Source organism: Leucopleurus acutus, assembly GCF_964270905.1.
Source record: "Leucopleurus acutus genome assembly, chromosome: 21".
NCBI classification, from domain to species: domain Eukaryota; kingdom Metazoa; phylum Chordata; class Mammalia; order Artiodactyla; family Delphinidae; genus Leucopleurus; species Leucopleurus acutus.
Window position 1 is genome coordinate 23,953,822 of NC_139163.1, and position 27,946 is coordinate 23,981,767.

The 27,946-nt window shown below is 39.3% G+C and overlaps 1 protein-coding gene across 11 annotated transcripts in view; it reads left to right on the forward strand.

The window, feature by feature from the left end:
• The window catches only part of WRN (WRN RecQ like helicase), a 138,206-nt gene that overhangs the window by 60,698 nt on the left and 49,562 nt on the right, over positions 1–27,946 (forward strand). For all 11 annotated transcript variants that reach the window (XM_082863822.1, XM_082863829.1, XM_082863821.1 and 8 more), the window contains 7 exons: positions 399–474; positions 1,915–1,982; positions 2,270–2,378; positions 2,953–3,021; positions 7,613–7,695; positions 12,088–12,194; positions 19,338–19,525. In XM_082863822.1, coding sequence (XP_082719948.1) covers positions 399–474; positions 1,915–1,982; positions 2,270–2,378; positions 2,953–3,021; positions 7,613–7,695; positions 12,088–12,194; positions 19,338–19,525 — 700 coding nt within the window. The remainder of the gene's footprint in view (positions 1–398; positions 475–1,914; positions 1,983–2,269; positions 2,379–2,952; positions 3,022–7,612; positions 7,696–12,087; positions 12,195–19,337; positions 19,526–27,946) is intronic.

Consider the following 27,946-nt stretch of genomic DNA (forward strand, 5'->3'; position numbering starts at 1 on the left):
GTTTTATCTATAGATTTTATTTGTGACAGTAATGTGATTTCTGCTTACTATTGATTAGAAGTTGGTGGTATTATAAAATTTGGATTGGCGTTTTACTTGCCCTTGTTGGCTCTAAATGTTAGTTTTTGAAAGTATAGCAAATTCCAAAACATTGTTTTTTTACGGGGCTGGCAAACTGAATCACAACAAAGTTCTAATCCTTAGTATTAGGTAACTAATCAAAGGGTTTACCTGGAGTCATGACTGGTACCCAGAGGACAAAATTGGGTGGATTTAAAAGACAACAGTGACCTTTGGTACCTACCACTATATTCTTTAAAAGAAGTCAGTGAAATAAAACTTACTCCCTCTCACTTTGTGTACTTCTATTTTAATGTAAATGTCCGTTTTATTTTAAGACTGTTGGTTACCAGGACCTACTGCAAAGCAAATTAATTGCCTCAAGACCTACTTTGGCCATTCTAGTTTTAAGCCGTGAGTATAATCTCAGTTAATTAAGTTGCATATTTACTGTTTTCTTCACAAAGGAAAAAAGGCAAATAATCCATCCATTTAACAGTAAAAGCACAACTTCATTATAGTTTATACATGCCATACTGTATTTTTTCTAAGTGACTACAGAATTATTTTGAAGTAATATTTATGTAAAATTCATATCTGCAGATTGTTTTTGTAAGTGGGGAAAATGGTTTTCCTTACTATAGAGAGTTCTGGGTAGAGACATTAATAAATTAATTTAATGCTGACTTGTATTTTATTATATATGTATCTGTGTGCCTGTCTGTGCATCTCATTGTCCAAAGCATGTTGTTGTAATAGAAATTCATTAGACAATAGTTTGAAAAACAGTGATAATCATATCAGTTTTAACATATTCAAAGGTATTTACATCCAAGGGGGCACATTTATAAGTATTAAAATGAGAGGAATACAAATGAGATGAAGAACAAGTAAAGTTGAATAAAACTAATAAGAATGTAAAACTCTAGACTGTATTTTTTCTATTTGGGGAATTTAAAATTTAATCCATGGAAGCGTTTCTTTCATTTTTCCTTTTGATCTTAAAAACTAAAAAAAAATTAAACTATGTCCTACACATAGAAAAATGCACATAAATGTACATATCAGTGAATTTAAGATCACCTTTCCAGTTGATTTTCCCTCAACATTTTATTAAAAGAAATTTCAAAGATACATTAGAGTTGTTTTTTTTTTTTTTACTATGAATGCCTGTATATTCACCATTAATTCACTGTTAACATTTTATTATACTTGCTTTATTATATATTGATTTTCTCTCTATCCACTTTTTAATCCATTCAATTTTTAAAATGCATCTCAAGGTAAATTGTAGACATCCTTACACTTCCCCCTAATTACTTTAGCATGTAAATCATTAACTATAGTTAAATATTTATTTATTTAATTTTTAAACTTTTGAGCTAAAATTTACATACAAAGAAATGGTTAAACCTTAGGTGTTTAACATTTGCAAATCTTAAGTGTACATGTAACCTAAACCCTTTTAAAAATATGGAACATTACAATCACTCCAGAAAGTTCCCTCATTTCCCTTCTTAGTCAATCTTTTCACCTAGAGCATTTCTCTTATTTATTTTAAATCAGTGACTCTGTTGGAGATCTAGGATGAAGCTGGAATTTATGTTATACTTTAGCTATATGTAATAAAATTTAATACAAATATGAACAGAAGTCCTAGTTGTTCAGTCAGCTTGAATGGGAGGTTGGTCAAATGGGGCTTTTGTTTTCAAGTTCCAGGGTTCTTATATTTTTATTGAAGCTCAAAAATGTGAACAAAATTCTGGAGGAAGTGAAAAAATTAAATGGATTTCAACTTGTCCCTTGGGTTTCTTGTTAGTAAAACAGAGCAGCTTTTTGCTTTTCATCCTCCAGGGTTCAGTGGAAAGTGATTCGTTCTGTATTGGAAGAAAGAAGAGATAATGTTGTTGTCATGGCAACTGGTAAGTTGTACTTAAGCAAATAATCTAATCCTTTAAAAAATAAAACTTCAAGGTTTTGACATGCTTAGTCTTTCCACAAACTCTCAAAATACAAATATGTATACAAATGGTGTGAAATATAGAAGAGAGTGAGCTGAGGGTAGATGCTCAAATTTATGCATGAATTAACTCTTAGGAAGGTAGCACATTAGTAGTGACTGTTCATCTCATACAAGTATATCGTAAAAAGAAATCAAAGTACCAAGGATTTAGTTTTATTTGTCTGAATGTATTATTTTTATTTTAAGGGTATGGAAAGAGTTTGTGCTTCCAGTATCCACCTGTTTATGTAGGCGGGATTGGCCTTGTCATCTCTCCCCTTATTTCTTTGATGGAAGACCAGGTGCTCCAGCTTGAGTGAGTAATGCTTTCATTGCCACATTACCACCCTTTTTTTTTCTTCCTGTGAAGGAAATATTTGATTTATCATGTATGTTAAAATCTAGTTCGCAGTAACGCATTGCTAAAAGTGTTGCTTTGTCTTTATTAGTAATAAATGACACTTTAGTGGAAGAGCTTGTATACTTTCTTGAGTTCTCTGTAATCCAAGGCTGCCAGATGGCCCTGAAAAAAATTTTTAAAAAGCAAATTTTATGCCAGTTTACACTACATATCACAAAATTCTTTTCTCTTTTGGTTACCCTTCTTTAGCCTAGTGTGAAGTATATACATGGAAGTGTAGTTTTTAGTTGTGAAAAATTTTAAATTTCTTTAATCTGAGCCTGCAATCTTTTTGGGAAACCCACCTTAACAGCCTGTCTTCTAATACAGCCTTTGAAGGAATTTATTTATCAAATTAGTAAGTTACAAAAAGAGATTGCAAAGAAGAAGGATGTACATCATTATATTTCTTTGTTCTTTCTCACTTAAAAATGAAGTTGATATTTGTAGTGTGCACATGGTTCCAGAATATTTGTTTTTCTTCTTACAGAATGTCCAACATTCCAGCTTGCTTTCTTGGATCAGCACAGTCAAAAAATGTTCTAGAGGATATTAAATTGTAAGTAATTTATATGATTTCTGATCGTGTGGTCAAGTGTCTGTGGTATGTGGGAAAATTTTGTACACAAAAAATTTTTATTTAATGCATGGGCAAAATATCCATAATTTAAAAATATACTTCCTTTTTATAGTATATTTATGGAACTGTTAATTTTAAAATCTTTCAAACTCAAAGAAATCTGTTATGTTCAGTTCTTGGACTGGAAGGCTAGCATTATTATGATAGAATTGTAAAATTTTGTTTTGGAAGAGAACTTGGAGAGTATCTAGTATTGTCTCATTTCACATATGAGGAAACTGAGGCCCAGAGAAAAGAATTTGCCCAAAGTCACCTAATGAATTAATGGCTGAGTGGGGGCTGGTTTCTAGGTCTCTTACCCCACCAATCCTGTCATGACATAATTCCTAACAAGAATAATGTCTCAGGCACACAGAAGTGTGTGTATATATGTATTAACATGTATATGCATATATATTAATACACATTCACATACACATACATTTACTGAGTTTTAATAAATGCATACAAATATGTAACCTAAACTTCTAGCCAGATGTAGAATATTACTGTTACTCCAGAGAGTTCCTTCATGTTCCATCCCAGTCTGTCCTTCTATTCACCATCCTAAAGTGAACCAGTGTTTTAAGTTTTTCTACAATGCTTTTTTTTTGTCTGTTATAGAACTTCATATAAATGAAGTCATACAATGGGAACTCTTAAGATTTCTTTCCTTCAGCATCATGTTTTGACAGTTCCCCATGTTCTTGCACGTATGAGTAGTTAAAAAAAAAAATCAGTGGTATTTTATTATATGAAATTACCACAGTTGTGTTTTCATTTCCTTATTGATGGACACTTAAGCCGCTTCTAGTTTTCGAAAACTACTAATAAATCTGCTATGAACATTCCTATATATCTTTTTATTTTATTTCTTTTTTTTTTGTTTTTTTTTTTTTGCGGTACGTGGGCCTCTCACTGCTCTGGCCTCTCCCGTTGTGGAGCACAGGCTCCGGACGAGCAGGCTCAGCGGCCATGGCTCATGGGCCCAGCTGCTCCACGGCATGTGGGATCTTCCCAGACCGGGGCATGAACCTGCGTCCCCTGCGTTGGCAGGCGGACTCTCAACCACTGCGCCACCAGGGAAGCCCTTATTTTATTTCTTTCTTTTTAATTTTATTTTTGGCTGCTTTGGGTCTTTGTTGCTGTGCACGGGCTTTCTCTAGTTGTGGTGAGCGGGGGCTACTCTTCGTTTTGGTGCGCGGGCTTCTCATTGTGGTGGCTTCTCTTGTTGAGAAGCACAGGCTCTAGGTGCATGGGCTTCGGTAGTTGTGGCACGTGGGCTCAGTGGTTGTGGCTCGCAGGCTCTAGAGCTCAGGCTCAGTAGTTGTGGCGCATGGACTTAGTTGCTCCGCGGCATGTGGGATCTTCTCGGACCAGGGCTCAAACCCGTGCCCCCTGCATTGGCAGACGGATTTTTAACCACTGTGCCACCAGGGAAGTCCCAGTGTATACAAATTTTTGTACGGACATATATTCTCATGTCATCGGTATAAACCAAGGAGTGGAATGACTGGGTCACGTAGTGGATATATGTTTAACCTTTTTATTCTAATTGAGGTAAATCTACATAATATAATATTCACCATTTTAATTATTTTCAAAGTGTACAGTTCAGTGGCTTTTAATACATTCACAGTGTTGTACAACCATCACCACTATCTAATTCCAGAACATTTTCAGAACCCACCCCCAAAACCTCCATGTCATGAAGGAGTCACTCCCTATTGTCCCCTCCTTCACTTCCTTTCCGTCACTAATCTTTCTGTTTCAATGATTTGCCTGTTTTGGACATTTCATATAAATGGGCTCATAGAGGATGTGGCCTTAATGTGTCTGGCTTCTTTCACTTAGTGTAATGTTATCAGTATTTCATTTCTTTTTGTGGATGAATAATATTCCATTGTATAGACATTTCATATTTTATATATTCATTCATCAGTGCTGGACATGTAGGTTGTTTCTACTTTTTGGCTGTTATGAATAATGGTACTATGAATATTTATGTGTAAGTTTTTATGGGAACATATGTTTTCAGTTCTTCTGTGTACATGCCTAGGAGTAGGATTGCTGAGTCATATGATACTTCTGTGTTAACTTTTTGAGAAACTGCCAGATGTTTTTGAGAGTGGTTGTACTGTTTCACATTCCCACCAGCAGTGTCTTAGAGTTCCAATTCCTCCTCATCTCTGCCATCACTTGATATGGCCAGTCTTTAATTTTAGCCATTCCAGTAGGATGTCAGTGTGTTTTTAATTTGCATTTCCTTAATGACTAATGATGTTGAGCATCTTTTCATATACTTATTTCTTTGAGGAAGTGTTTATTTACATCTTTTGCCTATTCCTTATTTTTGTTTTTTTCTTATGAATTTTGATAGTCATTTATATCTTCTGAATATAAATCCTTCATTTGGTATATGGTTGTCAAACATCTCTTAGTTTATGATTTCTCTTCTCATTCTCTTAACAGTTCCTTTAAAGAGCATCACTTTTTCATTTTTATAACGTCCAGTTTGTCAATTTGTTGTTTTATGGATTTTGCTTTTGCTTTTTGGTGCCTCACTCATGATCACAAATATTTTCTTTTTTATTTCCTTCTAAAAATGTTATAGTTTTATTTTTTTTATTTTTATTTTTTGCGATACGTGGGCCTCTCACTGCTGTGGCCTCTCCCGTTGCGGAGCACAGGCTCCGGACGCGCAGGCTCAGCGGCCATGGCTTACGGGCCCAGCCGCTCCGTGGCATGTGGGATCTTCCCCGACCGGTGCACGAACCCGTGTCCCCTGCATCGGCAGGCGGACTCTCAACCACTGCACCACCAGGGAAGCCCAGTTTTATGTTTTACATTTAGATCTATGACCCATTTTGTGTACATTTTGTATATTGTACCAGGTATTGATTACAATTCTTTTTTTTTTTTGCATAGGCATATCCATTTCTTCCAGCTCCATTTGTTGAAAAGACTGTCCTTTCTGCACTGTATTTCTTTTGCACCTTTGTGAAAAATAAATTGACTAAATATATGTCGGTTTATTGCTACACTCTTTATTTTCTGTTCTATCAATCTGTTTGCCTGGATTGGTGTCTTGAGTACTATAGCTTTGTAATAAGCCTTGAAATAGGTAGTACAAGTCTTCCACGTTTGTTCTTTCAAAATTTTTTTTTGTTTTTGGTCTATTCTGGGTTCTTTGCATTTCCATAAGTATTTCAATATCACCTTTTCAACTAAAATGCCAGCTGGGATTTGATTGGGTTTACCTTGAATCTAGATATCTAAGAATTAGCTGTCTTTATAATTCTTATCAATGTTTTACACTGAAGAAACTGAGGCACACTGAAGAAACTGAGGCACAGCGAAGTTAAGTACTTGTCTAAGATCACTTAGCTTGTAAGAGGTAGAACTGATATTCAAACCTGAATAGTCTGGCGTCAGAACTAATTATTTATACGGTTTCCTGTGTTAACTAGACTGAGTTAATTTCATGAGATTAAAAGCATATCTGTTCTGTTCATAATTGTTTTGTTTCAATTCCTAGTGAAAGCACCATGCCTAGCACACAGTAGATTAAATATTTCATAGACTTTTCATATAGAACATTGTTTCATTTTATTTAATTTGGTCTATGTCTTCATTTGGTAGAATGGAAAAGAGACTCTATACATATTTTGCCCTAGCCCTAACCTTTATTGCAGACATTGTCTTAATTAGGATTCTATCTGCCCAGAATGGAAATCAGTCACACTAGTTTAAGCAAATACTGAATTTTATATTAAGGATACAGGAATGTCTTGTGGATCCCTCTGAAAAGAAATTAGCCAGCCCTCAGGAAGAGACTGGAATGGGTATTAAAAATACAGTAGGGCTTTCTTTTTATCCATAGCCTCTGTGTGTATTCCTCATTCTTCTCTCTGAGGAGGTGAGCATTCTCTGCTTTTCTAGTTACAAAATAGATTGCTCTGCAGCTTCTTTTTGTTTCTTTTAACACGTTACAGGTCTTGACACTTGGAGACTGAGTGGTTGTTTCTTGGTTAGACCCCCAAATTCTAGGACAGAGCCTAACTGACTTGACTTTCATATGCTGTCTGTCCCTGGCCCGAGAAGATGTAGGCAAGACAGCAGAGTACACAGGAGAAACATGGGTGCTATGGATTTAATCATGGAGATGGGGGTCAAGGGTAGGATAATGGGTGGATTGCTAACACATAAAAAAGGTTTACTCTAGGCTTGATCATTTAACTCAAGCCACTGTAGTTTTGGGGCTAGACTGCTGGAAATCAGAATCTGGCTTCTAATGGCACCTTATGCTGAGTACTTCCTGGCTGGTATTGCCCACGTTTGTTTTGATGCATTGAAGTGAAATCAAAGAACCAGAAGATGTGCATCTCTACACACATATAACATTCATTTTGTTTTTAATAAGTGGCATAATATACTATTTAAAAAATTATCAGGTGTTACGGTTTTCAGTTGTATTCATTGGGTGATTGTTTTTATATTTCCTTTCCTGTTTCTTTGTTTGTTTTTACAGAGGCAAATACCGGATTGTGTACATAACTCCAGAATTCTGTTCAAGTAACTTGGACCTACTCCAGCAACTGCAGGCTAATATTGGTAAGTGGTATGATAGAATCTTTATAAGTATTTATTAAATTGAGATATTCTTTAAAGTTAAGCTTATGAATGGATACCGGATGTTACTTAAAGTTTATTTCAAACCTTATCTCCTCCAGGAAATTTCTGCCTCTTCAACGTGGTGTCTCTCCTGTCCTTTCCCAAAGTATCCTGTAATTCGCTCTGCCATAGAAGTTAGGGTCCTGCATTGTAATGACCTGTCTATATATCTGTTTTCTTCTGCTAGACTGTAAGCTTTTCAGAGAAAAATGCCATTGTTATTTCTTTATATTTCCCGAGTGCAGTGCCTGGCACATAGTAGGCATTTAAATGTATTGTTGAATAAATATTGAATCTTAGATTCTGTGAAATTATCATTTCCTCTTTTTCATATTCTGAATCTAAATTAAGTCAGTGTAGTGGTTCTCTACCCTTGTTGTTCATGAGAATCACCTTTCAAACTTTAGAAGAATGTCAGATCCTCAAATCTTGAAAATTGTGATTTAATGCACCTGGCTCGAGGCTGTGGCATCTGTAGTTTTTTTCACAGGTTATTCTGATGTGTAGTCAGGTTAGAAACCACAGTACCTTTGATTATTTGCTATCAGTGAGTATGATTAATTTAAAAAATTAGATAGTCAGAGCCTGTGTCCTAGAAAATGTAAATATAGAATTAGTTAAAAGCTGGTATCATTTTTTTTTCTTTTGTGATTAAAACATTTCTGTCAGTTTTTTGCCTTTTTTTTTTTTTTTTTTTTTGCATTACGCGGGCCTCTCACTGTTGTGGCTTCTCCCGTTGCGGAGCACAGGCTCCGGACGCGCAGGCTCAGCGGCCATGGCTCACGGGCCTAGCCGCTCCGCGGCATGTGGGATCTTCCCGGACCGGGGCACGAACCTGCATCCCCTGCATCGGCAGGCGGACTCTCAGCCACTGCGCCACCAGGGAAGCCTGGTTTTTTGCTTCTTGATGGTTAGGCTCAGCTATCCAAGAGTTGCAGTCACGGCTTCTATTGTAATTGCGCATATTTCAAACATTCAGCTGAACCAAACAATCTTTGCTTTCTAATGTAATATGATCTCATTTTATAATTATCTATTAAAATAATTCCTAACAGGTAGTGTTTTAACATTGCAGTGTCTCATTTAATGGTTACTTGCATATAACTCTAGGAAAGCATTTAACAGTTGTTCTAACAATATAGTGAAAACAAACACCTTTTAATATGTGTTAAATATCAACAAAAGAATGAGGACAGAAATTAGCATTTGATTAAATATATTATCAAAAATTGCATCCATCAGCTGTTAAACTCCCCTGTTGCCATGTTATATTTTTGCCTTAAATGGAAAACAAATTTGATGTGTGTCCTATTAGGTTGTATGAAGTTCTTATGAATATTTCACTTTAGATTAAACCCAACAACCCTAGATATATAAATTCCATGGTTTTACTGCAAAAGTTAGGGTCTGTGTCCATAGTGGTCTGAATATGTTTTGCTCCATTTTAGTATTTGTTTTGTTTCTGTGGTGGAGTTAATCCAGTATTTACTTAGATCCTTTTGACAGGTAGTTCTATTTCTCTATTTTAATTTTTTTCTAAAGGATTAAATTATGAACACTGCAGTTATTAGAGCTGCATACTCTGCATAAAATGGATGAAAATGCTCTTTTTGGTTGACTGTCAATGTTGAACAAAATAGAATAAATTCTTTCTGAAATACTTTTATTTAACTTTTATTTGCAGGAATTTGTAAAACGCTTGCAGCAGGGAATATACTCAGAATTTTATTTGTACAGTAGTTTGACATTTAGCTATTCAGATTTATGATTTTATGATGTGTTATTATTTAAGTAATATGGGTTTATAACAGAAGCAGCAAACAGAATTTTACATAGAGACACCTTAAAAGCAAACACACCTGTAATTGTCTTGTAACTTTGGAAGTAGGCTTGAATGACAGGTGTGCCAAAATGAAATATGTCCTGGACCTGGGCAGACACTTGGACTTGCACGTTTAATGTGGAAGTTGGCAGAAGCTTGCCTCAGCTGCTTGTGAATGGCAAAGTTTAACTCGATTAAAAGCTAGTTAGTTGGACTTCCCTGGTTGCGCAGTGGTTAAGAATCTGCCTGCCAATGCAGGGGACACAAGTTCGAGTCCTGGTCCGGGAAGATTCCACATGCCACAGAGCAACTAAGCCCATGTGCTACAACTACTGAGCCTGCACTCTAGAGCCCACGAGCCACAACTCTGAGTGCATGTGCCACAACTACTGAAGCCCGCATGCCTACAGCCCGTGCTCCACAACATGAGAAGCCACCGCAGTGAGAAGCCAGTGCACCACAACTAAGAGTAGCCCCCGCTCGCTGCAACTAGAGAAAGCCCACATGCAGCAACGAAGACCCAATGCAGCCAAAAATAAATAAATACATAAAATAATAAAAATAGATAAATAAATAAAAATTCTTCTTAAATTAGCTAGTCAAACCTATAATTATAAGGAAGGTTTTAAAATAAAGGAGGAGCTGTCATCTTAGTTTTAATTTATTTAATTTAAAATCTGGGTCATGTAGTTTCTAAACCCAAATAAGTATAGTGGTAACATTGAATTTGTCCCAGCCACTCAGGAAATAGAAATTTGATGTGATCAACCTGTATTTGTTCATATTTAGTAGGTTTCTTTTTTTTCTTTCTTTATTTCTTTTTCTTCTCCAACTCATTGTACTTGGTAATCTCAATGAATTGTAATTATTTGCTTGTCTGTCTGCCTCCTCTTTTAGAATTATGAGCTCCTCAAAATCATGGATTGCATTTTACTAATCATTTTATACCTAGAAGAGTGTTTGGAACATAGTGGGAATTTAATAACTATAATAATAATAGCTTATTTTTTTTTATTGAGCTGTCTTTTATGCCAGCCCCTATCTTAGCATTTTACATGAATGATCTAATTTAATCTTCAGAATAACTAAAAAATGTTAGGTACTTTTATTACCTACCTTATGCTTGTGGGAAACTGACACTTGAAAGCTTAAGTAACATGCTTAAGGTAATATAAATAGTAAGCCAGGTTATGCATCTAGGTAGTCTGACTCTAGAGCACATGTTTTTAATCATCTCACTAGTGGCAAAACATTATAAATTCTCAGATAAGCATGAAGTAGTGATCATCCCCATTGAAGGGAAATATTATTTTTGTCTTAAGTATTAATTTGGTGATCGAGGGCAAAAGCACTGCTGTCACTACTTTGAAATATCTGAAGACGTTTTAGTGAATGATTATAAAATAAAGCCCTTTTCTGAAATGCGTTACTACGCACTGTTGATTCTGTTTCAGTGTGGGTGTGTGGTGTGAGGGCAGAGTAGAGGCGTTGCTCGGGAAGAGAACAAAGTACATTCCTTCTTACCTACTTTGTACATAATGAGATTTAGTTCTTCCCTTACCATTTTATATTAGAAAACGTGGATGTCATCCGTCTTCCAGAACTGGCATTACAGAGGAACTCTGCAGTGTAATATGTGATCAGTCACGGACAGTGATGCATTTAATCTTAGTATGAAATACGCTGAGTCTTTCTATCTCTCTTTTTTTGGTTGTTTTTACTGTATTTATTTATTTTTGGCTGCGTTGGGTCTTTGTTGCTGCGGACGGGCTTTCTCTAGTTGTGGTGAGCGGGGGCTACTCTTTGTTGCGGTTCGCGGGCTTCTCATTGCAGTGGCTTCTTGTTGCGGAGCACGGGCTCTAGGTGCGCGGGCTTCAGTAGTTGTGGCACACGGGCTCAGTAGTTGTAGTTGTGGCTCACAGGCTCTAGAGTGCAGGCTCAGTAGTTGTGGTGTACAGGCTTAGTTGCTCCACGGAATATGGGATCTTCCCAGACCAGGGCTCGAACCCGTGTCCTCTGTATTGTCAGGAGGCTTCTTAACTACTGAGCCACCAGGGAAGCCTCTCTATCTCTTTTGATAACTAATCCATGAGATAAAATTGAAAGTATTACCAAAGAGAAAGAGAACAGCTCTTTTTTTTAGGGCATTATCGTTGTAAATGAGTGATAGCTTTGAGGACAAAGTAATAGTAAGTAATTTCTCTGAGAAATAATGATGAAAGTTAAAATTCAATAAATACGTTGTTTGAAAAATATATATTTCTCTCTTTTATCCATATGCCTTTTATCCATATATCTCCCTTTGCCTATTTTCAATAATGATTTTTGGTGTTATCTGATGTTATTTATGCTTATATTTTTATATGAACCAAATACTTTGATTTGAATTATTTATACTACTTTCTGTAATATTTATATATTCTAATGAAGATGGTGGTAACGATTTAGATGCGTTTATTACTTTTTTTGAACTCTATTTTCTCCGTTTACATAGTTTTCTTTTTTTATAGGGATCACACTTATTGCTGTGGATGAGGCTCACTGTATTTCTGAGTGGGGACATGATTTTAGAAGTTCATTCAGAACTTTGGGCTCCATAAAGGAAGTACTCCCATCGGTAAGCTTTGCCAAGTGCAATGTCTTGAAATGACTTTCTTACCAAGGGAGAGTCCAGGATTGGGGAATGGCCAAAAAGCTGAAGATTCCTCTATGAAAGGGCAAATGGATGATGTAAGCAGGGGAAAGATTTTTTTAAAAAATTCTAACCTTGACTTCCTTCTAAGCTTGGCATGTAATTTATTGAGGAATACTATAGAGCAGGACTTGGCAAACTTTTTCTGGTTCTCACACTTTGTTTCCTAATTATAAAGAACAGGAAAGTTTTGCATGAGTGTTCTATATGAATGGCATATTTTATACGAAGAGCTTAAAAACTTAAAATATTGGCAACCATTTTATTTTTTATTTTTAAAAATTATGGATTCACAGGCAATTGTAAAAAAAAAATGTACAGGGATGTCCTATGTACTGTTTCCCCAGTGGTAATATCTTGAATAACTGTAGTATAGTATCAAGTAGGTATATGACATTGCTACAGTTTATTCTTAGTTCACTAGTTTTATAAGTGTGTATGGGTATGTATGTATATTTTCCTATACAGTTTTATCTCATATGTATGTTTGTATAACTTCCATTGCAATAAAGATACAGAACTACTCCATTACCATAGGCTCCCTGGAGCTGTCCTTTTACAGGCATACCCACCATTCCCATCACCCCTAACCCTAACCCCTGGTGACCACTAATCTGGTCTCCATTTGTATAATTTTGTTATTTCAACAATGTTAAATAAATTGAATTGTATGGTTCGTCACCTATTGGAACTGGCTTATGTGAGTAAACCAAAAAAAAAAAAAAGTGTTAGAAATTATTTGTTGTTCTTTTGATAGATTATCTAGTTCAACCTCATTTCTTATTAAGCGTGCTTATTGAGAGCTATCTTAAATATAGTTTCTTTTTTCTTAGCTCTTCTCATAAAGATTTGATTGGAGCAGACATTACAGTAAAACAAAACAAAAGAACAAAAAACTTGAATGTAACACTTAGCAAGGATATATTGGAAGAGAATCAAAGTAATGTGAATTGAGCTCCAACTATGGGACTGGCCTTGGGTCAGTGTTTTGTTTTGTTGTTTTCTGCGGTACGTGGGCCTCTCACTGTTGTGGCCTCTCCCGTTGCGGAGCACAGGCTCCGGATGCACCGGCTCAGCGGCCATGGCTCATGGGCCCAGCCACTCCACGGTATGTGGGATCTTCCTGGACCGGGGCACGAACCCGTGTCCCCTGCATCGGCAGGCGGACTCTTAACCACTGCGCCACCAGGGAAGCCCGGGTCAGTGTTTTTATCTTGGTTAACCCTCATAACAATCCAGCAACATAAATATCTTCATTACTTTCTTCTTTTAAAAAAATTTTTTTAATATAATTTTTAAAGGTTACATTCTATTTACAGTTATTACAAAATATTGGCTCTATTCCCTGTGTTGTACAATACATCCTTGAGCCTGTCTTAACACCCAGTAGTTTGTACCTCCCACTCCCCTACCCCTGTGTCGCCCCTCACCACTGCCCACTAGTTTCATTCCCTTCCTCTTGAAACAGTTCTTCTCATACCAGTAGGATAGCACACTCCCTGGTTCTCTTCCTTCCTTATTATCTCTTCTTTCTCAGTTTCCTCTGCTTATTTCTTTTCATCTCCCTGCCCTTTTAACGTTGGCATGCCTAAAACCTTAGTCTTTGGACCTGTTCTCTTTCCTCTCTGTACTTACTTCCTTGGTCATTTCAACCAACATATGGTTTTAACTAAAATCTATATGCTGACAACTCCCAAATTTATATCCTCACCCTGAATTGATACCAGCAATGTATGAGTGGTTCAGTTTCTCTCCCTCCTTTTTAGCATTTGCTGTTATTATTACTATTTTTTATTTTAATCGTTTTATGGATTAATATATGTATACACACACACACACACACACACACACACACACACACACACTTACATAAACGTTAGCTGCCTATTCAACATCTCTCTACTTCGATGCCTGACAGGCATCTGGAACGTAACCTATTCTTAACTTCCTGATATTCTCTCCACCCCAGAACAGCTCTTCCCTCAATCTCCCCCATCTCATTTAGTAGCAGCTGCATCCTTCTGGTGCTCAGGCCAAGATTTTTGGAATTTTCTTCCACCCTTCTTTTTCTCTTACAGTCTACCCCACATTTAAACAGTAAAGAAATCTCATGAGGTCTTCAGAATATGTACAGAATCTGATCACTTCTCTCTTGATCTCTGCTACCACCCTGGTACAAGCCACCGTCTCCTTTCACCTGGCTATTACAGCAGTCTCCTGGTTGGTCTGTTTTCACTCTTACCCTCCTTAGTCTATTTCAGTACAGCATCCAGAGTGATATTTCAAAAATGTTAAGTCAGACAGATCATGTCTCCTGCTCAGAACCCTCCGGTTGCAGACCATTTCACTCTAAATAAAGACAGACACTACATATCTTAAATGATCTGGCCTTTATTTTCTCTTTGACCTCATCCTTTGCTACTTGTCTCCTCATTCACTGGCTTCTAGCCGTACTGTTTGTTTTCATTGATATTCTTCAAAGGTGCCAACCGTGCTCCTACTTTAGGGCTTTGTTCCCACTCTTCGCTCTCCCTGAATAATTTTCCCCTGGGTAGTTCACATGGTGTATCCCTCACTTTTCTCAGGTCTGCTGAAATATTAGCTTTTTTTTTAGGCCTCCTGGGCCACCATATTCAAAATTTCAAATTAACCTCTCTCCCCCAGCTCTCAGCTTTCCTCATATTCCTTTCCTGTTTTTAAAATAGCACTTATCACTGTTTAACTTAACGTATTAAGAATACACTTTGTCTATTGCCTGTGGGTCCCCACTAGAATATTCTTTGCTGATTTGGTTTATAAAATCTACAACAGTACCTGGCACATAGTGAGTGTTCCATAAGTAATGGGGTAAATGAATAAATGAATTTCGATGAGAAAGCTGAGAATGTGAGAAGTAACTTTCCCACACAGGCAGTGAGTGGTAGGGCCGGGCAGTGCTCCACAGTAGGACACTATGCTGGTTTCTAAAGCAAATGACTTAAAAGAAGTTTAAAATAGTTTCTGCCCTAAAGTAGCACATAGTCCAGTAAAGGAGTTTAGATTCATATTTACCTATAAAAGTAGAAGCAATAGTACCAAACAATAAATGGTGTATGGAGCAGTATGAATAATATAGAAAGATTAATAGTACCTGTATAGAGAAAGAAGATATTTGCATGGCGAAAGTCACTAGGCTCAGATTCCTTGAGGACTGCTTTCTATTAATTTAGAACGGTTTAAAGTAAGCTTTTAGAAATTAGGAAGATTGCTTTCTTGAATCCTTTCCTGGGCGTTTGATTCTAGAAGGATTGTGTTAGAGGAGTTTTAAATGTTTTATGCAGTTCTGAAACACTTTTCAGTGTTGAATTAAGTCTTTTATTATGTCAGGCTGTGGACTCCATTCGATTCTTTTCATTTCTTGGGATGATTCACTGTAGCACAGGTTGTTCGTCAAGCAACGGCTGAGAAAACCTTTTTCCCCTAGTGTTTTCATGAATTCTCTTTATTAGCTAAGTGATGAGAAATGCCACCTGGTGGTTGTAGGACTCTCATTTTCCTCACTGTTCTCCGTGATTTTTTTCTTCTAATCACAATCACCCTGGGACAACTGGCATAAACCCACAGTGCTTCACACCATATTATTTCAGTAAGTTCAAAAATAGCAAAAAATCATTAACTCATTGTGCATAAAGATTCCCATTTGGAGAGAATCTGACAAAATGAGTCCCAAGAAAGAGCAGCCAGGTAGAAAGCTTTACATCAGCCTCAAAATTCTGAAATTCAAATAAGAGGAACTGTGAGAAACGTGAGACATGTTGGATCTTCCCATTACTTTCTCCCCAGCCCTTTCACAAAGATCAGCACATAGTAGACACTCAGGAACTATCTGGAGTTAGTGAATGAATGAATGAAGCATGATATTATAGAGTACATAGATTAACTATACATAGATTAGAGTACATAGATTAACTTCTAACTATATTAGAAGCAGATATAGTTCTTGGAATTCGTAGATGTGACACCATTGAAGTGTATGTCTAAGGCATTCCTAAATTTATAGTCACAAGATTAATTTACATTTTGTTGCTTGTTTTAACAAAACTTGGTACTTATTACCAAAGAAACCAAGATTTGCCAACTGAAAGAACAAATTTCATGAGTTAAGAACTTGATATAACTGAGTGACAGGGTAATTTATCACCCACACCAGTTTGCTTTTGAAAATGAAAAGGTACAAGCTATTAATAACTATGCTGTGATGACAGGATAAACTGAGAGTATCCCAGCAAACCAGGCTGTATGGACACCTTTCTCCTAACCAGCCTGTGTGTTATTTTTACACTTCACTGTAGTTTATAACTTTTTTTTTTTGCGGTACGTGGGCCTCTCACCGCTGTGGCCTCTCCCGCTGCAGAGCACAGGCTCTGGACGCGCAGGCCCAGCGGCCATGGCTCATGGGCCCAGCCGCTCCGCGGCACGTGGGATCCTCCGGGGCACGAACCCGCATCCCCCGCATCGGCAGACGGACTCTCAACCACTGTGCCACCAGGGAAGCCCTGTAGTTTATAACTTTTAAGCACCAAAGATTCTAAGGGAGAATATTCTGTTCATTTCTGAAGTGAAAGTAAATATTGTTCCATTAAGTTTAATACATTCCATTACTTATTCTATTTTTCTAAGTTGTGGAAGCAACATTCTTAACTGTGACTTTCTAGAACGTTGGCAAAGGAGGGAATTTATATTGATTTTTCCTGTTAGTAGGTCACTAGAATAAGGAGTTTCTAGTGGCAAAGTGAGAATTTTTAAGTTAGAAGAGAGGTTAACATCCTGTAGCCCTCTCCATCTCATATTTTGATGAAAAAACTGAGGCCAAGAGAAGTTAGCCCTTTCCAAAGTCAGTGGCAAGTCTGGGAGTAGTGGCCATGTCTCTGCAGTTCTTTTGTAGAATTCTTTTCAGTTGTTGCAGTAATATCAGTGATAGCTGACACATCTTGAGTGCTTACTAGACACTAGACCTTTGTGTTCAGTGCACTAGACCTTTTATCCCATTTGGTCTTCACAGTGACTTTATGAGGTTGCTGCTGTTATTACAGCCATCTTATAGATGAGGATACCAAAGTTCAGAGAGTGAAATAAACAGCTCAAGGGACTTCCCTGGCAGTCCACTGGTTAGGACTCTGCGCTTCCACCGAAGGGGGCACGGGTTCGATTCCTGGTCAGGGAACTAAGATCCTGCAAGCCGTGCGGTGTGGCCAAAAAAAAATATATGTGTAAAAACAATAAACAGCTCAAAATCTCACATCTAGTTAATGGCAAAGGCAGGCTTTGAACTCAGACAATTGATTCTAAACGAGATTTTTACACCACTGTGCTGCTTTTTTCTACTAGTTCAAACTGTGTTATGGTTCGTGCTTATTTCCTTCTTTTCACAAAAGCATTGCTCATCCACTCATACATTATATTGCTTAGAAACAAACCAGGCCCTCTTTTCTTATAGTCTCTATCCTGAAAACTTCTTTTTTTATGTGTATATGCAGTTAAACAACAAGCATTTTTTAGTGCATTTGTAAATTGTTTGAGTAACGCACTTACATTGATGGAAGTCTTTGTTGTTATGAGGGTGAGAATATGCATGTCCTAAGAACTTCAGTGTTTAAACTTTCCTTATTCTCAGCCATATATTTGCTATAGATATTTTTATTTGCTATAAAGACATAAAGCAGCTATATACATATATATTAAGCCTCGATTAGAGAAACTAACTTCTTTATAAATTGGCATATTCATATATAAGTTGTTAGGCAGACACTCTCTAAATTCAGAGAACAGTCTGATTGTAAGCCAAAAATCAATTAAGTTAATTTGGGGTATTTTTAAAATAATTTCACAGAATTTAAGGATAGAGAATACAAAAATGCCAATTACCTGGTCACATTGATTTTGATATAATTTTTTCCCATTTAAAAATTACTCCCAAACTTAATTGATTTTTTTTACATGAGCTTTGAGATAATTTTTAATTCAGCAAAGCTATATTGATTGTAAAAATAGTTTTTAATAAATTGTATCTTGTTTTTCAAATTCTGTAATTGCTTTTTTACAAATTGCACTTAAATTTTCATGTATGTACGATAATTGCTTAAACTGATTTGTGAGGTAGATGTACCTGAAGAGCTATGTTATGAGGATATTATTTACTGCATTTGTAATAAGCTAAAAAGAGTATTAAGAAAGTTGTAATCTTGGAAATCGAGCAGCTAATGATATAGGAACAATTTTTCTGATTATGAAATAATAGCATAGTTGATTAGAACTCCCTATGATAATAGTGACAGAAATAGTAAATCTAGTTTCATGGGAGGTGTGTTGTTACCCCACTTTAGAATTTCTGAAAGATCACACACTCATGTTTTTCCTGGTACCTGCTGTGCCGCCTGCTTTGGCTGCTAAGGCAGTCAAGAAGTCTTCGCTAGATTGAAAATAGAACATGACTCGGTTGCTCAAGGAATCAGTTAATAATAGATGTTTCATTCTCTCCTTTTTTCTTTTACATATTATGCCATGGTTAACCCACTAAAACTGGTGAGAGGTTATCCAGATCATTGAGAGCTTTTCTTTTACAATAGATCTGAAAAGCCATCGACCAATATATTTAATATAGAAGACAAAAAAGACTTGGGCTTTGTATAGGTAGATTTTCAGTGAATGAAGCGTTTATAACTTGTGAATGATAGATTAATGAAAAATAAGACATAACATACCCCTCATTTGTACCAGCACTAATATAAATGTAAAAATAATAAATGGAGAGGTAGATAGTTAATCAATGGACTTAATTTAATAAGGTAGATTGCATTTAGAAATCTTCTGAATTTAGTGTTTTATTTGAATGATTTCTCAGAAGGCTGAGAAACAAGTATGAAAGAAGTGTTCTTCTCTTCTTTGAAAGAGAATAATTTTAAAGTTGCATTTTTAACCCTGTTCCTCTGTTCCTCCTGTAATTGTCTTCCAGTCTCTTTCTAAGAGGCAGTAGATGTTGGGAATTATTGAGCTCTTCCCTTGGTTAAAAATCACTTTTACTTATTTCAGGTTCCAATTGTTGCACTGACTGCTACTGCAAGTTCTTCAATCCGAGAAGACATTGTACGTTGCTTAAAACTGACGGATCCTCACATTACCTGTACTGGTTTTGATCGACCAAACTTGTATTTAGAAGTTGGACGAAAAACAGGAAACATCCTTCAGGATCTGAAGCAGTTTCTCGTCCAGAAGACAAGGTGAGAATTTCATGGTTGATATATTTTAGTAACTATTTTCTTCTTTCTAAAAAATGTTTTTTATTTTTTATAGTTATTTCCTTCTAATGTATATTTAACATATTTCAAATTCTGCTTAGCTTTGGTTCAAGTCAAGTGTGATGTTATATAATCAGTGACTGAGGAAGGTAGAAACTAATTCTTCTAATATTTTTATACTCCATACTGTTACTTGAAGGGGACATACACTTAATAATTGACAAACGACAAAAACAAATGAGTCTTTTATCTGAATTCTGTCTAGTTCACTAGTTATATGACTAACTTGAGTATTAAGGAATTAAAAAAGTCATCTTAATAATAAATACTTTTTGAGCCCATAGCATGTGCCAAGGACTATCATAGGTGCTTCATATAAGTGATCTAGTTTGATCCTTATAACTGCTCAGTAAGCTACATATTATTTTCATTTCACTGATGAAGAAACTGTCACTAGCTCTTCTTCCTATTTATTTTGCTTGGAGGCATTTTGTATGTATGCTAAGAAAGCTTCCCTGAGCCTTATTTTCTGATTTGTTTTCTCAGTGAAAAGCTTATAACTTTCATGTTATGAAATGTGTTTTTAAGTCAGAGTAGATGGAAATAATGTTTGTCCTACCAATATAAACAGAAAACAAATGTAGGAAAATAGGGTTTAAAGAATATCATTAGTGTTTTTCTTTTCAGAAAGGGGTAAAAAGAAGATTGACCCTGTGTAAGGAAACCCTATGGTAACTCTTGGGGTCCTTTAGGATGAAGTTAAATGTAGAGTTCACTCTTGGCTTGGCTGTCCTGTATTCAGATTAAAGCAAGAATGTAATGAATATACTCTGGGTGTTCTGCCTGCTCTAGGGATCTCTCCAAAGTGAATACACATCATACTTCACTTTCTTTCTGTCCTAAAGGTAAAGCTTCCTCTTGAAGAAGGCTGTTTATTTTAGGTTAGAGTATCCACAGTCAGATCCTTATTTACTTACCTAATGTTTGGTCCTTTTCAGTCCATAGTATTCTCAATCTCTATGGCGTTTCCCCCTAACCCTCTCCTTTTTTTTTTTTTCCTGACATTGTGATTATATTGTCTTCTTATGATATCTTATGTAAATAATTTCTTCTCACTATCTTTCATGTTAATTCTGCTAACTGAGGTTTTTATTACTTTTTAGTTCAGACTGTTATACTCTCCTAACAGACATCCTTGTTCCTCAGGACTCCCTGATTTTCAGATTTATCATCTGAAAGCACATCCCTGGGTCATGGTGTTCCTTTCCTGTGGACTAAAGGCCAGACCCCTTAGGCTAACATCCAAGACCATCCAAAGATTTTGATATTGAATGTGACAGTGGTTTTTCTAAAAGCAAATCTGGAAAGATTTTGTACCCATTTTCAATCCTCCAAGAAGAGTTGTGGTAGCAGGGAACCATTCAGAGTCAGAATGCTCTCTGCAGATCTAGGGCAAATAGAAATTTACCTCTTACTGAGCACTGAGATGGAGGGTAAATTAAGACTTCAAAGTATTACCTTTTATTTTCATTTTCTTCCTTTCATTTAATTCTGCCATTTGTTTATCAGTATTCACATTTTTTCTCTTCACTGAGCTAACATGTTTCTTGAACTCTGATCCTATTTGTTTTCTATATGCATGGTGCATTTAAATTAGGTCAGCCCCTCTCACCTATCTAATTTAATGGTTAAATGATGATAGATTTTTTTTTCCCCCTCAGGAAATTGTTATGAGGAAATAACTGTCTTTAGTAAACCTCTTGGCAAAGTAATGAATCCTTCTGTAATAGTGAGGTAGGAGATAGATGGGCTCCAGGCTGAGCAGCTGCAGCCAGTCTCCTGCTGACACTTTGAGATAAGATGGCAGGAGGAGCATTGGGCCCTGAGACCACAGTTTCCTCATTCTGTGGTCAAGGGGATTTCTCAGCCTGACACATGTGCAGAGAAAGTCCTCAGTCATCCCCTAAGGAATTCGGGACGACATAACTCTAGGGGAGGGGCCAAAGGAGGGAGGAGATGCCAGCCCATGATATGTCCTGCCAACCTCCCAGAAACCTTTGCACTGGAATCCATCTAGACTGAGAGATGCGTGTGATGCCCCAAGAAGGACCCTGAGTCAGGACAGATATGGACAAAAGCAAGATGATTGGCCAGAGACAACCTGGAAGACTGCCCCCATGCAAATGATCTAAGCCACCCCTATTGGGTGCAGCTCACTCTGGGAGTTTGCCCATGTGCTCTTCCACACCAGCCTTTTGGGCTGTTTGAGTCCATGCAGCCGTGTTCTGAATCTTTTAGACTCCTGTTCCCGGGGGATACACCCCAGTGTAAGAAAAATAATCTCTTATATAGTCATAGGAAAATGACTATATAATCAAAATATCCTCCCCAAGTAATCCCTGGCAACTGCAACATTTTTCTCTGCGCAAGGAACTAAGTTCAACCAGAGACGTCTGATTCAGGGTCGATGGGGATCTAGGGGACACTCGGAACCCCTTCCAAATTAAAGCCTCCTGGTAAATGTTTCCAGGACACCGGATTCCATTCCTAGGTGAGCCTCTTCGTCCTTGGTTGCAGGTTGCTCAACATGGGAGGATCCCCTTCTAAGCCAGAAGAAACACCTCTGGGATGTGTCCTTAAGAACTGGAAGCTTTTAAAATTAGACGGGCTAAGAAAAAAAAAGCTTAAGTTTTACTATAAGACTGCCTGGCCTTTATATGTTGGGGGATGGAGAAACATGGCCCCAAAATGGGTCTCTAAATTATAAAACCATCTTGCAACTGCATCTTTATTGCAGTAGGTTGGGAAAATGGACTGAGTTTCCCTATGTCCAGGCCTTCATGTCCCTTTACCAGAATCCTGCTCTATGCGGCTCTGGTAATCAGAGGCCTGGAGAATCAGAGAATTCTCTTGACATTCTAGACGGTCCTCATTTAACTCCCCCAAACTCTCAGGAGAGAAACCGAGCCTCTCCGACTCCTACAAGTACCCCTGCTTCTCGGGATCCCCCTGGCCAATCCCAAACCTCGCCTTCCTATGCATACCCTCTATATACACTGGTACCCCAGGATGAAAAAGCTAGTCCCACAGGGGTAACCCGTAGTGGGACTTCCTATCACTGAGGATCAGGGAGAATATGCCCTCTTGGGCAAGTGGCAAATGGCGAAGGCACAATCAGAGTACACGTGCCCTTCTTCCTAACCGATTTAGCCCAGTGCAAACAAAGCCTGGACCAATTTTCTGAAGACCCTAGTAGATTTATTGAAGGATTTCAGGCCCTAACCCTGGCCTTTGATTTAACCTGGAAGGATGTCCAAATAGTACTATCTACCTGCTGTACCCATGAGGAGAAGGAAGCAAAGGATTTGGACAGCAGCCCAGGGGCATGCTGACCAGCTCTCCAGGGACCAACCCAACATTTATGATATGGGTGGGGATGCAGTCCCAAATCAGGATCCCCCTTGGGATTATAAGTCCCTGGCGGGAACGAGGGCCAGGAACCACGTGGTTCAATGCCTGTTAGAAGGAATGAGAAAATGCATTAGAAAACCAGTCAACTATGATAAGGTCATGGAAGTGAACCAAGAGAAAGAAGAAAACCCAGCCTTCTTTCAGGGACGGCTTGTGGAGGGTTTTAGAAAATTTAGTAACATAGACCCCTCCATTCCCGAGGGTCAGTCCCTGCTAGGACAACATTTTATCACACAGTCTGCCCCTGATATTAGGTGAAAACTCCAAAAGTTACAATTAGGCCCACAAACCCTTATGCCCAAACTCCTAGAGGTAGCCTTTGGGGTATTTAATAATCGAGATCAAACTGAGGAGGAGGAAAGAACTTGGCGTGAGTTGAGGCAGGCCAAGGCTCAAGCAAGGTAAACTGATAGCCCTTGCTGTCAGACACACCGCTGAAGCTGAAATTACCTTGCAACTTCAGGGCAACCCAAAGGGGCCAAGAAGGTTCAACCATCAGTCTGGAGGTAAGACCAACAAGGGGGAATGCTTCAAATGCAAGTCAACCGGCCCCTGGGCCCGTGAATGCCAGAGGAGCCCCCCAGGCCATGCCCAGTCTGCAAGCAGACTGGTCATTGGAGATGGGACTGCCTTTGGTCCCGACAGGGAAGAGGGTCCCCCACTCCTGAGATGGCCGTGCTGGGCAACTGAGGTGGCCCTGGGATTCTAGCAGCTCTCCCCCATGAGATGTCTGTCTCCATCAAGGAGCCCTGGGTCATTCTTGATGTGGCAGGTAAGAAGATCAATTTTTAAATTGATGTCAGAGCCACATACTCTGGCCTGATTCTCACGCTGGACCCCTTTCCTCTAAAAGCTGCACAGTGAGTGGTGTCGACGGAAAGCCTCGCACCCATTACTTCACTAGGGCTCTCACTTGGCAATTTGAACAGTGTTTGATCTCACATGCCTTTTTGGTTGTCCCTAAGTGTCCTATGCCACTACTGGAGAGAGACCTTCTGGGCTCCCTTGGGGCCATATGACGGTTAGGAGGCCCCAAGCAGCCCCTTATCTTGACCCTGACTAAGGCAGATCAACAAGAAGAGCAAGGGCCTGTTCCCAGCCATATTCTCCAACCAGTGAACCAGTTTGGGACAAAGGAGTCCCTGGGAGGGCCAGAAACACCCAACCTGTAAAAATTAGCTTTAAGCCAGAAGCCACTTACCCTAACAAGAGACAGTACCCCATAAGATTGGAAGCAAAAAAAGGGTTACAAGTCCTCATAGATAACTTCTTAAAACATGGCCTCTTGGTACCCTGTCAGTCTCCATGTAACACCCCTATCCTGCCAGTTGTTAAGCCAAATGGAGAACATAGGATAGTGCATGACCTCAGAGCAGTAAATGATGCTGTGGTTCGTGTACAACCCCTTATGGCCAATCCTTGTAACGTATTAGTCCAGGTCCCTGAGGATGCTAAATGGTTTACTGTGCTCAACCTCAAGGATGCCTTCTTTTGCATCCTAGTTCATCACTCATCACAATATCTGTTTGCCTTCTAGTGGACTAACTCCCACTTGGGCCAGATGCAACACACCTGGACAAGTACTGCCTCAGGGGCTTCGGGACAGCCCACACTTGTTCGCCCAGGCCCTAGGAAAGGAACTAAGGGAGATAACACCTAAAAGAAGGGGCTGTTCTACAGTATGTAGATGTTGGTATATTAACATGTAGCCCCTCCACGGAGGCCTCAGATCAGAACACCACTGAAATTCTTAACTTCCCTGGGACCCGGGGTTACAAGGTCCCCAGAAAAAGGCACAAGTCTCAAAGCAAGAAGTTAAATACCTGGGATACATTATAAACCTTGGAAGTAGACAACTATCTCCAGACAGAAAACGAGCTATATTAGGCCTAAGTGCTCCAAAGACAAAAAAAACATCTCTGTACCTTTTTAGGCATGGCAGGATTTTACAGAATCTGGATCCCAGGATTTGGGCTAATGGCTAAGCCCCTGTGTGAAGCCACTAAAGGCCCAGATACAGAACCATTACTTTGGACTGGGGAACAGGAAAAGGCTTTTAATCCTATCAAGCAGGCCCTCACGAAAGCTCCTGCTCTGGGTCTTCCCAGTTGAAAAAAGCCATTCATCTTGAATGTGGCTGAAAAGCAGGGTTCAGCCCTGGGGGTCCTAATAACAGAAGTTGGAGAAGTTCCTCAGCTTATAGGCTATTTTTTCAACAACTAGAAGTTGGCCTGGCTGCCTTCGGGTAGTAGCTGCCTCTGCTCTGTAGGAAGAAGCTAACAAGCTTACCTTTGGACAGCCACTGGAAGTCCAGACCTCCCATCAAGTACAAGGGATCCTGGAGATCAAAGGCCACCATTGGCTAACTGGAGGCTGCTTTACTAAGTACCAGGCTTTGTTCCTCGACTCCCCAGAGGTAACCCTCAAAACTTGCTGCACCCTCAACCCAGCTCCACGGATGCCTGCTGACAGCCCAGAGCTAATATATTCCTGCCTCGAAACCCTTGACCAGGTCTATGCCTGTAGGTTTAATCTAACAGATCAAGCCATAGAAAACCCTGAGGAAGAATGGTTTACTGACAGCAGTAGCTTTATTAAGGACGGGGTCAGGAGGGCAGGGGATGCTATCATGAGTGCTCACAGTATCACAGAAGTGAAACCTTTGCCACCCAACACTTCAGCCCAGAAGGCTGAACTGATAGCTCTAACCCGAGCCTTAACCCTAGGGGAAGGAAAAATTGTAAATATATACACAGACTCAAAATATGCCTTCCCTGTTCTGCATGCCCACATAGCTATCTGGAAAGAAAGAGGACTTTTTTTTTTTTTTTGGTACGCAGGCCTCTCACTGCTGTGGCCTCTCCCCTTGCGGAGCACAGGCTCCAGACGCGCAGGCTAAGCGGCCATGGCTCACGGGCCTAGCCTCTTCTTGGCACGTGGGATCCTCCCGGACTGGGGCACGAACCCACGTCCCCTGCATCGTCAGGCGGACTCCCAACCACTGCGCCACCAGGGAAGCCCAAAAGAGGACTTTTGAAGGCCAAAAATTCCCCTATAAAATATGGGATTGAGAGCCTACATCTCATAGAAGTGGTTCAAAAACCCAGACAAGTAGCAGTCATTTACTGCTGCGGACACGAAAATGGAATTTCTCAAATTACCCAAGGGAACAACAGGGCAGATCGGGAAGCCAAGAAAGCAGCCCTGACACCCACAACAGAAATGGCATTGATCCCATCCCTTGCCCCTTCTAACATTGTACCCAGATACTCAACTTCCGAAGAGACCTGGTCACGAGACCAAGGGGGAACTAAGGGAATAGATGGCTGGTGGCACATAGATCAAAAATTGCTCGTACCTCTTTCTGACCAATGGAAAATTATTAAAGGGCCACATGATTCCTCCATCTGGGGAGGGATGCCATGTCTGCTGTGGCTTTCCAGCTTTTTACAGGAAAGGGCTCCCAGGGACAATCAGAAGGGTTACTGGAGCCTGCGCCCTCTGTACCACCCATAATCTGGAGGCAGCCTCAAGCCGCACCCCCTCCCCCCTCTTGTTAGCCCAGCCCAGTGACGTGGAACTTACCCAGGAGAGGACTGGCAAATGGGTTTCAGTCAGGTGCCCTCTTTCCAAGGCTTCAAATACTTATTAGTATTTAAAGACACTTTCACCGGATGGGCAGAGGCCTTCCCCAGTAGGACGGAAAAGGCAACCAAAGTGGCTAGAACACTTCTATCAATAAAAGAAATCACTCCTAGGTTCAGGTTACCCCGCCACCTCCAGAGTGACAGTGGATCCTCATTCAAAGCCAGGGTTACCCAGCAGCTCTCACAGGCCTTAGGAATCAGATACCACCTGCATTCATCCTGGAGACCTCCATCCTCAGGGAAGGCAGAGCAGGCCAGTCATACCCTAAAGAAAACCGTGGGCAAACTCTGTCAGGAAACACCAGAACCGTGGTACTGCCTGCTGCCAATAGCTCTCCTAAGGGTCAGGGCAACCCCTAAAACAGCTATTAAGTTGAGTCCCTTTGAAATGACACATGGAAGGCCACTCCTCACCCTGGACATGCTAACTGACCCAGAAACCAAGCCCATCTTAAATACATTATAAACCTGGGCCAGGTCCAAATGGCCATAAAAGAACATGGAAACAGAACCCAGCTCTCCCAGATAACAGCCCCAGTCACTCCATTGTAAATCTGGGGACTGGGTGCTTTTAAAGACCTGAAAGAATGAGTCCCCCGGCGCCCAGCTACTCCCAAAGTGGAAGGGGTCCTTAACAAGTCCTGCTGAGCACCCCTACAGCAGTTAAGCTCCAGGGACTCACGAGTTGGGTCCGTCTGTCCAGGATTAAACCTGCCTCCACTGATATGTTACAGGAACCCGAAGACATATATCCCAGCTATCCCTGTGAACCTACCCAAAACCCTCAAATACCCCTTCTAGGAGGTGATCCCTGAGCCAATGACAACCGCATTGATAAGTAAACTCTCGCTTTGACATTGATTCCTTTGGGACTCTCCGGGTGACAGAAACAAGATAAGTGATGGTAGGCTGGGACTCCATAATTGCTAGTGGGCTTTCGTTTACTATATGATTTCTTTTGATGTTTCTTTGCTATTTGCTATCTGGTTACTTCCGAAATTAAAACGCTGATTGATGCCATTATGAAGTTATCAATCACCCTAACTTTTCTCTTCCTCTTTTGGGGATCCACATCAGGGGAATGGGAATCCAAAGCAGTAGTAAATCTCTCAAGAATTATAGCTCAGGGATAAAATCTACCCCAGTGCTGGATCTGTCATCTCCGTCCTCAGAGTGATGCCTATGGGTTAAAAACAAGCTAATCTTTACACCTAGCAGTGACGACCTTACCTTACTGAGAGTCCTTCTAACCCTACTCTTAAAGTTCGTATTCTGTCCCTAGCGC